General features: G+C 40.0%; 1 protein-coding gene across 21 annotated transcripts in view; it reads right to left on the reverse strand.

Annotated features, from left to right (window-relative positions):
• Positions 1–5,549: 5,549 nt before the first annotated feature.
• MEF2A (myocyte enhancer factor 2A) overlaps positions 5,550–12,693 on the reverse strand; it is a 159,846-nt gene continuing 152,702 nt past the window's right edge. For all 21 annotated transcript variants that reach the window (XM_008165460.4, XM_065559212.1, XM_005294843.5 and 18 more), the window contains 2 exons: positions 10,593–10,719; positions 5,550–9,815 (listed from right to left, as the gene is read on the reverse strand). In XM_008165460.4, the coding sequence (XP_008163682.2) occupies positions 9,491–9,815; positions 10,593–10,719 (452 nt within the window). In that variant the 3' untranslated portion in view covers positions 5,550–9,490. The remainder of the gene's footprint in view (positions 9,816–10,592; positions 10,720–12,693) is intronic.

The following is a 12,693-nucleotide window of genomic DNA, read 5'->3' on the forward strand; positions in this document are numbered from 1 at the left end:
TCCTGGACTGCTGTCTGTTTCTTTAGCAGCATATTTTGAACTACACTCTGTTGTTTAATGTTGCAGTTTTCCTTAAAAAGAAAAGCGAGTTTTAGGACAGAACGGTGGCCAGACACTGGTCAGATTAAGGATTTGTTTCAATTATAAACATTTACTTTACAGGGAAACGTAATCACAAAGAAGGCAGAGTAGTATGGCCATTAGTTGTGGGACCAAAATATCCAAGCATATCCAGTTCCACATTGCAGAATGCTGGCTAAAAATATTAAGTGTTTTTAATATGTACATTCCTGTTCACTACTGAAGTGGAAAACATAATATAAAATTTAAATCTTTCACTTTAGGAGGCAGACTAGAATGTAGAAAGTTCAGCTCTGAAATGTGACTGTAAAAAAAAAAATCACCCTTGTTTACCGTGTTTCCTTATTAAACACGTTAAGTTTTCAAGATAATCCATCAAATTGCCACCCATGATTAAATTCAGGCTGGGACTGGAGAATCAAGCTGGATTCCTCCTTTGTCAGATAGCAACACTTAAAATAAAGCATTTGCAGGCTAATTGTCCCCTCATTGATACCCTGTGCCAGCAGGGCCCTTGCTTTCAGGGAGTTACACGGGTGAAAACATTTGGAAACCAGCGAACAATTCTGTTGGCACACAAAGAGGAACAGACGCTCTCAGCCATGTTGGCTCAGCAGGCGTAACAGGAATAAAAAGTAGTAAACTTAAACCAGTGGTTCTCAACCTGTGGCCCGCAGGCCACTTGCAGCCCAATCAGCACACAGCTGCGGCCCATGTGACAGCCTCAGGGCCAAACAGGTAGCATTGGATGCGGCCCACAATGGTAAATAGGTTGAGAACCACTGACTTAAACACTGAAGTCAGCACGGCTGAGTTCAAGGTGCACGGGGAGCTGAGCTGCTGATTAAGGTGGTGCCATTTTCACAGAACTGCTCTTTTGGGATCATCATCCCAGTTCATAGGAGTCAGTGTGCCATGCCTCCCTCCCTGCCCCCATGACCAATCTATGTTATAATAAAAACAAAGTCTTTATCTCCAAAACCTCAGAGCTACAAGATAAAGAAAACTGCTATCCACCACCCCTACAAAAATGTATTGTGAAACAACTAAACAAACTTGCTTTGCCTGTCAGTTCTAGCTGCCTACTACAGCCCTCCTTAGCTGTGACGATTACATGTTCACCAAAATCCATGTTAAGAATCCCTTTGGAGGGAGCCCCTCGAAGCACTACACACCTGGGGAAGAGAATTACCTGTGCTTCCTCCACCACTGCAGAGCAAGAGTCCCACCTGCACTTCTTAGAGCAGTGGTTCTCAAATTTTTGTACTGGTGACCCCTTTCACATAGCAAGTCTCTGAGTGTGACCCCCCCCCCCCTTATGAATTAAAAACACTTTTTTATATAGTTAACACCATTATAAATGCTGGAAGCAAAGCGGGGTTTGGGGTGGAGGTTGACAGCTCACGACCCCCTCCCCCCAAGTGATAACCTTGTCTCTTAGAGCATAGAATATCAGGGTTGGAAGGGACCTCAGGAGGTCATCTAGTCCAACCCCCTGCTCAAGGCAGGACCAATCCCCAACTAAATCATCCCACCAAGGGCTTTGTCAAGCCAGGCCTTAAAAACCTCAAAGGAAGGAGATTCCACCATGTCCCTAGGGAACCCATTCCAGTGCTTCACCACCCTCCTAGTGAAATAGTGTTTCCTAATATCCAACCTAAACCCCCCCCCCCCCCACTGCAACTTGAGACCATTACTCCTTGTTCTGTCATCAGCATGCGTGTAAGGGAGCCACTAGGACTTGGCTACTTCCCCTCTAGGTGGCTCAGTTAACCCCATCCAAAGCTGTAGACATGACATACCACATGTGAAAGCTACTGCATGTGTTGAGAGTGCAATTTGCAGAGGCTCAGCGCACACTCGCCAAACAAAATACCCTGAGACCATACAAAGGCACTTTGCCTCCGCGAGGCTGGTTCTGTGCTGCCAGCTTCAGCTGTTGATGCCCCGCAGTTTTCGCTTCAGGTGCCTTCACTTTCGGGTTCTCCAAACTAGGTAGGAAAGGGTTTTGCTCACACTTCCTAGCAAAGGTAATCGTTAGGCAGAGGCAATGAGAGGCCCATTTCAGCATCAAAGCCGCTCGCTTTGAAAAGTTAGTGGCAGCTGACGCTAGCGTAAAATGGAAACTGTTAAGCAATCACAACTGTAGTCATTGCTGCTCCTGTGATGACATGTTTTTATGTTGAACGTCACGATGTTCATGCATTTTTAAAGCTACCAATCTCATAGGCTTAGGCACTGCATCCCTTTGTGCCTGAAGTCACAGACATGGTGGTTTGCTTCATGAAGAGAACGGCACATCTGGGTACTGAGCAACATTTGGCCGAGCTTACGTTTTACATCAGCTGAAAACTAATGTACAGTATTAAGCTCCAATCCTCATAATTGACTGGTGTTTCTACATTTTGCAACATACTGATTGTATCGCTCTTAGGCAGGGGTGGCCAACCTGTGGCCCCGGAGCCACATGCGGCTCCTTGTATAGGCACCGACTTTGGGGCTGGAGCTAGAGGCGCCAACTTTCCAATGTGTCGGGAGGGGGGGTGCTCACTGCTCAATCCCTGGCTCTGCCCCCACTCCACCCCCTCCTGCGCCCTTGCCCCTCCCCAGAGCCTCCTCCCCACCCTGAAACAGCTGATCAGGTGGTGTGGGGAGGCGCTGATCGGCACGGGGGAGGGTGCTGATGGGGGGCTGCTGACATATTACTGTGGCTCTTTGGCAATGTATGTTGGTAAAGTCTGGCTTCTTCTCAGGCTCAGGGTGGCCACCCCTGCTCTTAGGGCTGCAGAGGCTACAACCCTGCAACCTTTCATTCACTATTTCTGAATCTGGCCATTACAACACACAGTTAAAAAAGAGAGCGAAAGTAGCCCATACAGCAGATGAGCCTGTGCTAGCGGTGGTTGTCAGTTGACCAAATTTGATCAAATATATTTCAGGAAAGCAGTAACAGTCACACTGCAGGTTTCAGACTGCAGTGAATTGCCTGGGAATGTATTGCTGGCAGGGACGAGGTGATTGTCACACGGCCGTTAACTACAGCGTGTCAGTAATCCCCAGATAAGGCTTTACTCCGGTGTTATCACTGCTATTAAAGAAAACACAAGTAGATGGGTGACATTATTTCACTTGGGATGTGCTGGGCACTGCTATAGTCTTAAGGCCCTGTATGTTAGCCATCACTCACTACTGCATTCACCTTTTATTAGGCACCAGGTTGTGCTGGTCAGCAAACCAGTGAAAAATGCAAATCAAGCTTACTGGAAACATTCTATAAAGAGATGGAAGATCTCTTATCTACAAAGGTACTCAAACTGGTGTCTTTGCAATACTAACCTGGGCCCAAGGAACAATGTTACAGTAACAAGCTGGAAGTGATAAGATAAGCATGTCATCACCTCCATGTTAATGCCATGTGTGCTGTAAAAAATAATCAACACAGTGGATTTTCCCCCCAGGTGCATGGTGGACAGGTGAACTGTCTAGACTACTGAAACCCATCCCACAAATCACAGCCAAAGATGGCACATTGCCCCCTCGAAAGAAATGACCTCATGATGTAGTCTCTTGCTATCCAGGAGTCAACAGACCCCCAGATGCATTAGGCCGCTGCAGAAAGAGATGAGCAGGGAAATCTCCTACAAGACTATAGCCAAACATGAAAATGCTGCCTCGATTTTATGAGCCTCCCAAGCCCGTTTTAGGTTTCCAAACTGTAGCAAGCATTGCTAATCCAGAGCTTAATACAATTGTGCTCAGTTCAACACGTGTTACAATCTGCCCTAACTCTTGGATACTAGAGTCGTTAATACAGTCGACCGCTGGTAGCTGTGGTCTTGATGGCTATTTAATTCTATTACTAGGTGCCACTTTTGTACTCAACACCTGCCTTTTCATATGGGGACATGGTCAGTTCTACGACCACAGTTGCTTGACCAGGCCTACTGCACCATAGCATCTGACTGGATAGGACTCCTAGCACACAGCAGAGACAAAACCAGCTTTAAAAAACCATCAGAAAGCCTAGAGCAAGGTCCTTGTGGGAGCGAACTAGGAAATAACAATGAATTCATTTTCAGCAGCTGTAGCCGCACTTTGAATATTTTTAGCCATACGATTCAACCAGCTTCAAAACTTGCCCATAAGAGCCCTCCACCAGAGTCAGGAATTGTAACTAGCACCCAGACTCCAGCTTGTAATGGAATGTGAGAGCCAGAAAAGCTGTTGCTTGGGCAAGATAAATTAGGAAAAGGAGAAACCGAAGCAGTTTTCAGTGGTGACGTGTAGAATTTAGCCCAGTGGGACAGATACGGTTTTTTTTTTGGAGGGGAGGGGGGTTTGGGTGCAGGTAGGGGCTCCCTGTGAGAGATTCACAACCAAGCACCAAACCTGAAATTGTGTGATAGGGCTCTTGGGAGAAAGAGGTTTCTCCTGCTTTGTTAGCGGAATTATCAGTAGCAGGGAGTTGACTGCTTGCCAATTGACCATTCTTCTAGCCCAGCACCAGAAGTTGTCCATGGTTACCAACGGTTGTGAGCTTTCACTCCTCCATTGCTATGGCTGCATCAAACTCTCTAGGAATTTGAGGCAGCAGCAGAAACCCAGGGGAAGCAGGAGGAAATGAAATGCAGGGTAGAGCTGTCAGGGTACATGGGCAGAAGCTTCCAGAAGAGAAGAGACGTCTGGAGCATTGGAGGGTACTGCTCGAGGGATGAGTTCCAGCGGAAGGGAAGCACAGCCATCAGGAGAGCCCACATTTTGTGGTGCTAAAGAGGAGTGGCACCTAAAATAATCTGCAGGATGACTGGAGAAGTGAGGCAGGGATAACTGATGAAAGCAAGGCCACTGCCACCTACAAGAAAAGAGTGAGCCAGCAGTAGCCACAAATATACCTAATAACATTTCTCAAGGGGAGCTAGAGGCTAGTACACGTCACCAGATATTATTATTTCCAAAGCACATTTAATTCTTCCTGGGAGGGTTTTTTTTTTACCCCGTCCCTCCTCAAATGCATTAATACTTTTTTATTTAAATATATCAGCAACCCAGCATTTCTGAGCATCCTTATAAATGCCAATCCCGTATGCAAGCGCAATGGAAGCGCAAACATTAGGGAAAGGAAATACGCCCATTTCAACATTACAAAGGAGTTATTTAAATTATGAAAATTTCATTTGCACCAATTTTTATATTTGTCGATTCATAAAGTGTTATTCATATTTTACCATATTTCTTTTATTATATGGATTTATGTCAGAACTACTCTTAATTCTGGCTGCAATGAGAAAAATATATGGATGGATATAATTCTATCAGCTTAAGAAAATCCATCTGGATGAAAATGGGTCCATGATTCTATTACCGGGTGCTCTTTAGAATCAAGCTGAAAGTATTCTTTCAGGCACTAAGCAGAAGGAGAAATTGCATGATAAAAGCACTATACTCTGCAAATACGACAGAGTCTGGAGTACACAGTAAAAGCCAGTATTTTTACTTTAGTGAATGCAGGATACAAATATTTTACAACAACTTCTAGCATTTTCTTAACCATTTGATAAAAAGTTCACTAGAATATTTATTGTATAATGAAGAAAAACAACACATTCAGGGAAAAATTGAGATTAACTTATTTTTTTCTTAAAAGATTCGTCTCAAGGATGGCAACAAAGTCCAGCTTGTGCCGCCAAACGGCTTATCATCATTAAACCGTGAACAGCTTCTTGTGTGAACTGTTGACTACAAACATTTACCAAATACATAAATCTCTTTTAAAAAAGCCATTTTAAATATAGCAAAGCAGTGTTCTCTTGCACAGCAAAGTGAAGAAAGTTTCTACTAAGAAGTAACTGTTTACATTTATAAGTCTTTCTTTCACATTCTAATTTAACTTCTTCCCACGATCAACTGCTAGGAGTTATTATGTTCCTTATTTACTATATATTTCTTGTGCGCATAATAATTCAGAAAAGTTTTTGATGCATTAGTGTCCTTTACAATAAAAGGAAATGCTAAAGCATTTTTCTCCAACAAACCCCTGATTTTATATATATATATATATTTAAATACTATTAGTTAGAGCTCAAAGATGATTTGTCATTTTAGCAGGTACAACTCTCGTGAATCAATACCAGCCAAGTAGGTTCACACTAGATTTGATCTATCTGCAACCCTACCTTGAACTGCATTTATTAAATTTACTTAATAAAAAATGCTATATTGATTTTTTAATTGCTGAAATGTTCTCCTGTGCTGTGTCCTTTCTTCTACAAAACACTTTTACATCTCCTAAAAAAAAAAAAAAAAAGTATGTTCCCCTATGATTTTCAAAAACTTACACGATTAGTGTTATTAAAAATCTGAGTTCCCCTATGATTTTCATGGTGTGGAGTTCTTCCACAGATAGACAGGATGTTGTTGCAGAGGCTTATCTACTGGATTCCATTACAGGGCTATGGGCAACCGGTTAACAGTCTGATCCTCAATTCCTAAGAATTGCACAAGTTTTACATTAGTCAGTTGGTGTGATTTAAATACAAACTCCAAACCTTATGTAACATTGTTTTAGAAAACAGTAATAGTACTGCTTACAAACCTGCATAGAAATAAAGACTATTTGACATACAGTCAGCAAAGCCATCTCATAAGGCACACAAGAAAATAGACAGTAAATGTGAATGCAGAACTCCCACTCAAATGTACAGCAAAGTTCATATACGTGCATAAATAACAAAAAAAAAAGCACATAACTTTTCAAAGCATTAAAGGTTCCATGAAACAGTAAGTGAACTAAAATACTTTGGAAATGCAGTTTTCATTTGAAAATTGAAATCCTCTGTAGGCTCTTCTGTTGCAGTGACTACTCTAGTTTCAATTTACTAAATGTAGATTAATTTGAAAGGAAGTCAAAGTTTGCCTCAAATGTTTTAAAAAGTTCTGTAATTTTAAGTTACACTGATAACACAACAGATTTAGTCTTGAAATCCACCTGTAGTACATTTGTTCTTGGATCATTCCGTGTACAAGCAGATGTCAAGGAGATGGCTGTACACACTGGATTTCCATTTCTACCTCATGTTTTTTTTAATTATAGCATCAACTGAGTGACGTTACTAGAAAATTTCCTTAAAAAGTGTTGAATGCCCAAGAGAAAAATGTTTCAATAAATATATAGAATTAACTTCAAAGAGTTTTGTGTGACACATAAAACAACTTCAATTTTTCCCAAAATTAGAGTGGCTAGTAGTTAGATTTATGTTTCTTAAAAGTCTACATTTTATTTTGTTCGTAGTGAGGAGGGATATAATAATATAGCATAATTAGGCATAAGGATGACAAGAGAAGTAGTAGGGATTTGAAAGCACACAGAGTTTTAACTCAAAACATAAGTTAAGCACATACTTACTAAAGCAGAGCGAATTGTGTCAGATTTTTGGCCCCCCATTAGCAACTTACTCTGTACAGATCCAGTTTTAAGTAAATCTTTGCCAAAGTTCAATAGATTAGCAATAGCAATATCAGTTTAAAAGCAGAGATTATGGTACTCCTAACATCCCTGAATGATGGGAGAATTTGCTGCTGTATTGGAGCCAGATCTTGCAAACCCTTACTCTTGCATTAGTGAGCCTCCTTGCATGAGAAAGCTAAAGTTCTGATCCTGCAATTCTACTAACCAGATACATAGCATGTTGGGCATTTGGATTTCTTGCTCAATTTTTTTGAATGTTAGAAGGAGACATGAGAGGATTTATTTCCAAAGCAAATGTTTTGTCCCAAACCACTTACCACTTACAAAACCTTTTGTGCTCATCTGATACGTGTTATCATTTCCCTAACATAAGTAATTAGGTCAAGTTTTTCCACTGAATATTTTCTCACAAGAGGCAGTTTTAAAATAATGCCTTAAAATGTGTTTTAACAGATTTTTAATATTTATGTGGGATGAACTTAACACCGGATTTTTGTTGTTGTTTTTTTTTGCCACTTTGCTATTTATATACATATATATAAAATGTATAATGAAGCTTAACCATACAGCACAGAGATTACATTTTAACGGCACACATTCACCACCAGTGAAGGGGACAACCCCTTTATACATCCTCTGAAAAATCTGGATAATAATATTAATAATAATTAAAATCCAAAGAAAGTACAGTATATTTAACAAAATAGTAAATATTAAACAGTGAATACTCTACTTAATAAGGACCTCGCCTTTTTTCAAGTTGGCGTCAATCCACAAAAATATACTTTTTAATCTGGTGAACGTACAATACGTAGGTACTTACACCAAAGGTGGTATATTTAAGATGCTATATACACAAAGAGTTTGGCTCAAATTTTAATTTACATATAGAATAATAAGTGTTCATGGCTTATTTTTCCCCCAACGTTCTGCCTGCAAGTTTTTTTTTCCCTCTTCTGAAAGCAAAAAACTAGAAAGTCAAAATAACAAGATAAAACTATACTCTACAAAAAGCTACATCATACAGCTTTGGCTTATATAAATAATTCATAGCAGAATGTGTCCAAAAGTACTGTATATAACTTTTATATATAGTCTTCAATTCATACGGGTATTGTTTTCTTTAATATAAAATATACATGAGCTAATCCGTTTCTTTCTATATTTTTCAAAGATAGAACGTAAAAAGAAACTTTTCAAACATATTCCAATTATAACTTAATATATTAATTTTATTTTGTTAATGCTCTATTTTCTAGGCTATTTTCTGAATATTTCATGCGAGTTCTCTCTGTCTTCTCTCTCTCTCACTTTTTTTTTTTTAATTAAGAACCACTTCTTTGACCCAATACATTTTTTTGCACGTGCAAAACAGGTTTTTATACCTTCAGCCCTTCGCCATGCACTCTCTGCAACAGAGACCCATGCCAGGTTGGGTAATATAAAGGACATTTTATGTACAGTATTGCTTTCTTTTTCCTGCTTTTCTACTGCTCTGCTGCTACAAAGCATTGTTTCTTAACTACAAGTAACCATACGGCTTTAATAAAACACATGGGGACATTACTACAGGGGAGCCCTCTTGGTTTCTGCAATCTAGTGTGGCAGGATTATAGATGGGTACAATGTTTCTTTGCAGAACAGGTTATATTATTAGAACAGCATGTCCAGGTAAGTGCCAGACTAGACCAATACCTATAGGATTGTTTTGTTATATTTTTACCATGGGACATCTGCAGCTATACAAAGAGTTTGTAGTAAGTGCCTGATGATTTTGTATATGCTACATACACTCGCACATATATATATACACATGTGAAGATATATATATGCATGTATGTATATACATATAAATATATTTATTTCATGTCCTTATTTATATATTTAGATATGTCAGGACAGTTCACTGTGATAACACAAAACAGAAGTGGCAATGCTGAAAGTTTATGTTGCCCATGTGTCCACCCTCATTCGTTTCACTGATGGGCTCTCTCTATCTTCTGTATTTGGTGGTCTTCCCAACCCAACAGGTGAATGGAAATCATTTCTTGGGTCCTCCCGATCACTGCCATCATAAGAACTGCTGGAACTACTGAGACTGTCAACAGGGGAACGGCCCATTTCCTGCCGGGATTGCTGCTGCTGCTGGGGAGGAAACCCAGATGGAGTCACACGGTCCCGTGGAGGTGAAATTGGTTCGGACTTTATGTTGATGTTTTGGTTGGTATTAATGGATAAATTTGAACCCTGAGATAACTGGCCTCCAGCACTGGGGAAATGAAAAAAAAAATGTTACAATTGATATTTATATTTAAATATTAAGTGTTGTGAAATCTTGTAGCCCATACTCAAACTGAATCCAAGCTAAACACAGACATAAAAAACATTGATTGAATGCTTAGTGTAAGACTCAAAGCTGAAAATTGTGAATTAAAGGTGTCCCAAATCCTGAACTAATTCACAGAGAGCTGGTATTTATTACATACCTTATTGTTCAGGAAGCCCCAGATGAAGCATAACCAATTAGATTAAAGTGTCTTTTAGCAGGAAGAAATGGATAAAATTTTAGATACAATTGTTTCATTAGTGCTGTGCTCTTCCATGGAACTTGAGTGTCCAACTACTCTGTGGTTTGTTCTTACATATTTTACTTGTGTTTAAAGGAATTAAGACAAATAGAAATGTTTAATTTTTTGAAATGTGTGTCAAGCTTTCAGGTAGGTGTTTTCTTGGTAATGTTTGCAGAGTGGTGACGTTTGTCAGCATTATTACTTACACAGAACCAGCACTGTGTTACATACTGAACAGACAAATTGGAAGGCAATGTACCCTCCCCCCCCCCTTTTTTTTTTTTAAATAACTACAGTAATTTCACAACCAGTGAGCTGACTGGCAAACACATGAAGAATGCACATACGTGTGCATTGAGGGAGAAATTGAAGTAGAATCTTATTGAATAGTGTCAAATGCAGAATTATTCATTTGTAATCAAAGTAGCAGATGTTCCCAGTCGGGTGTGGTAAGTTAACATTACAGATCCACTTACACAAGAGAGCTAAGGGCTGCTTGCCCTAGATGGTGCTGTTGCCAGGCAGATACCTGTCCTAAAGACAGCATTCCTGGGGAGTTAAAGCCCTGCAGGGCAGACAGGTCTGCACTAGTCAAGGAGTAATCTGAAAAAGAAGAAAAATAGTTTATACTGTGTTCAGTTGTAAGAACCAATGTTTTAGCTCCCTGTTCAAATCAGCTACAGGCTGATTATGCAAAAGGATCCAAAAGGGCAGACCCTTTCATTTGTGTGGTGTTCCACTGACATCACAAGGGTCTGCTCACACAGATCCCTTTGCAGGATCATGGCCTCAGAATGCTCTCTCTTCTCAACCCTGCTTCCAACTCCTAGTTGCTATTGCTTGATTTGGGTTTATTTACACCAATAAATATGACAATACAAGTATTTCATCCAACAGGTCTTCTCCTAGGCATATCAAAGAAAATGTTCATTACTGTGCTGGTTTTACCGTGTACATTTCTGAATATTTTGCTCTTTCCAGAAACTTCTAAATAAAATACAAAAGTGGGCATTAAGACAGGCCACTAAACCAACTGAAATAATTTAATATAATAAATCTGGCACAAGAGAAAACCTGTCTTGTGTTCAACCCTCGACACAGTGGGAGAGCCAGATTCTTTCCTCCGATCCAGCCCCTCTGCTCTGCTCAGTATATGACCAGCTGAGAATTCCTCCAAGAGAGGCGACATCCCAACTGGTATAACCAGCTCCTGTGCCACACTGCCTTCTGCCACTGGTGTAGGGGGCTTGGCTGGATCACTACTGTGTTCTAGCAATTCTAAACTGGTAAAGTGTCTCATGGAGATCAATGCATGCTAGCATAGGTCAGAGCAGCCTCTAGGCTGCTCTAACCTATACTGGAGCAGGAGTTGTGCAAAGCAGATAATCAGGGAACCTAGTACCATCTTCCTGAGGGCTTCTCCCCTTCTCCTGGGCCAAGTGGATGTTGGCCCAGAAAATAATCAAATCCTGTAATAGCTACTTTACAAAACTGCTATGAAAATGTACCATCTAAGGGAAAAAATGTACTCACCTGCTTTTATCACAGTGATGGTGATAATGTAAAAGCTTTTTTTTAAAAAAGCTAGTTCAGCAAAAAAGCAAAAAAAAAAATCTCAAATCACAACATTCATCTCCTATGGCATAAGGAAATATTTGCAAGACATATCTAAAGCTCTAAAAGCATCGCTGGCAGTCTATAACGGATCAAACTCCTTTTCCACCATAATTCAGTTTCATTCTTATATTCACGTGGTATATAACTGATGACTTCGAGCCTAAAAACTAAATTATTCTTTTTATATATAGCAAGAATGTGTCATGCAGTTGGATACAGTTTTTATATGCTGATTGAGAGGAACACTGTACAGTTTTAATCAACAATTCAATTATTGGCTTTTTTTTTTTTGCCAGGATATAATGCTTAGATAGTTCTCGCTGCTCATTCACACATAGGAAGTTATTTTCAGTTCATCATTATCACTTATGCTTTCCTTTCAGGTTTTAAAAGAGAAAGCTGCAAACACTTCTCTGCTCTTAATCACTTTGCAATACAGTTTCCTTAATATAATTTCTGATCTCTTGTGAATGACACAAAATGTCAGGAAGAAAAAAGTTACTTTGCATTGCCACAAGAGATTAACTAACAATTTACTTAAGCGGCATCTTTCTGGCGACGTACAAAACAGATTTATACATTGACACCTGTCTGAAATGACAGTCAGTTTCTATTTATAGTTCAATTTCTCATGAGATCTTTTCTAGGACTACACAGTCTAGTGTGACTATTTGGAGCTGCTCTGTAATAATTTATGAATACTGTATGTGCTGCTTGCCTGATTGCTGGAAAGCTATTTACTGTATGCATATACTGAATTAATTCAGTAAGCGTCTGTCTACATGCAGACAAGGAGCAGGCCAATAGCCCAGACAACAGCAAACACCAAGGGCTACTGAATTTAGTTGCTACTCCCGATCCCTGCTGAGTCCCCCAACCATTTTCACCAGGCTCAAAAAATTCAAGAGAAAAGGATTTAGGCCTGGAGTTGAACACACTCAGAGAGAGTGAGAATGAAGG

The sequence above is a fragment of the Chrysemys picta genome, chromosome 10 (genome assembly GCF_011386835.1).
Source record: "Chrysemys picta bellii isolate R12L10 chromosome 10, ASM1138683v2, whole genome shotgun sequence".
Lineage (NCBI taxonomy): Eukaryota > Metazoa > Chordata > Testudines > Emydidae > Chrysemys > Chrysemys picta.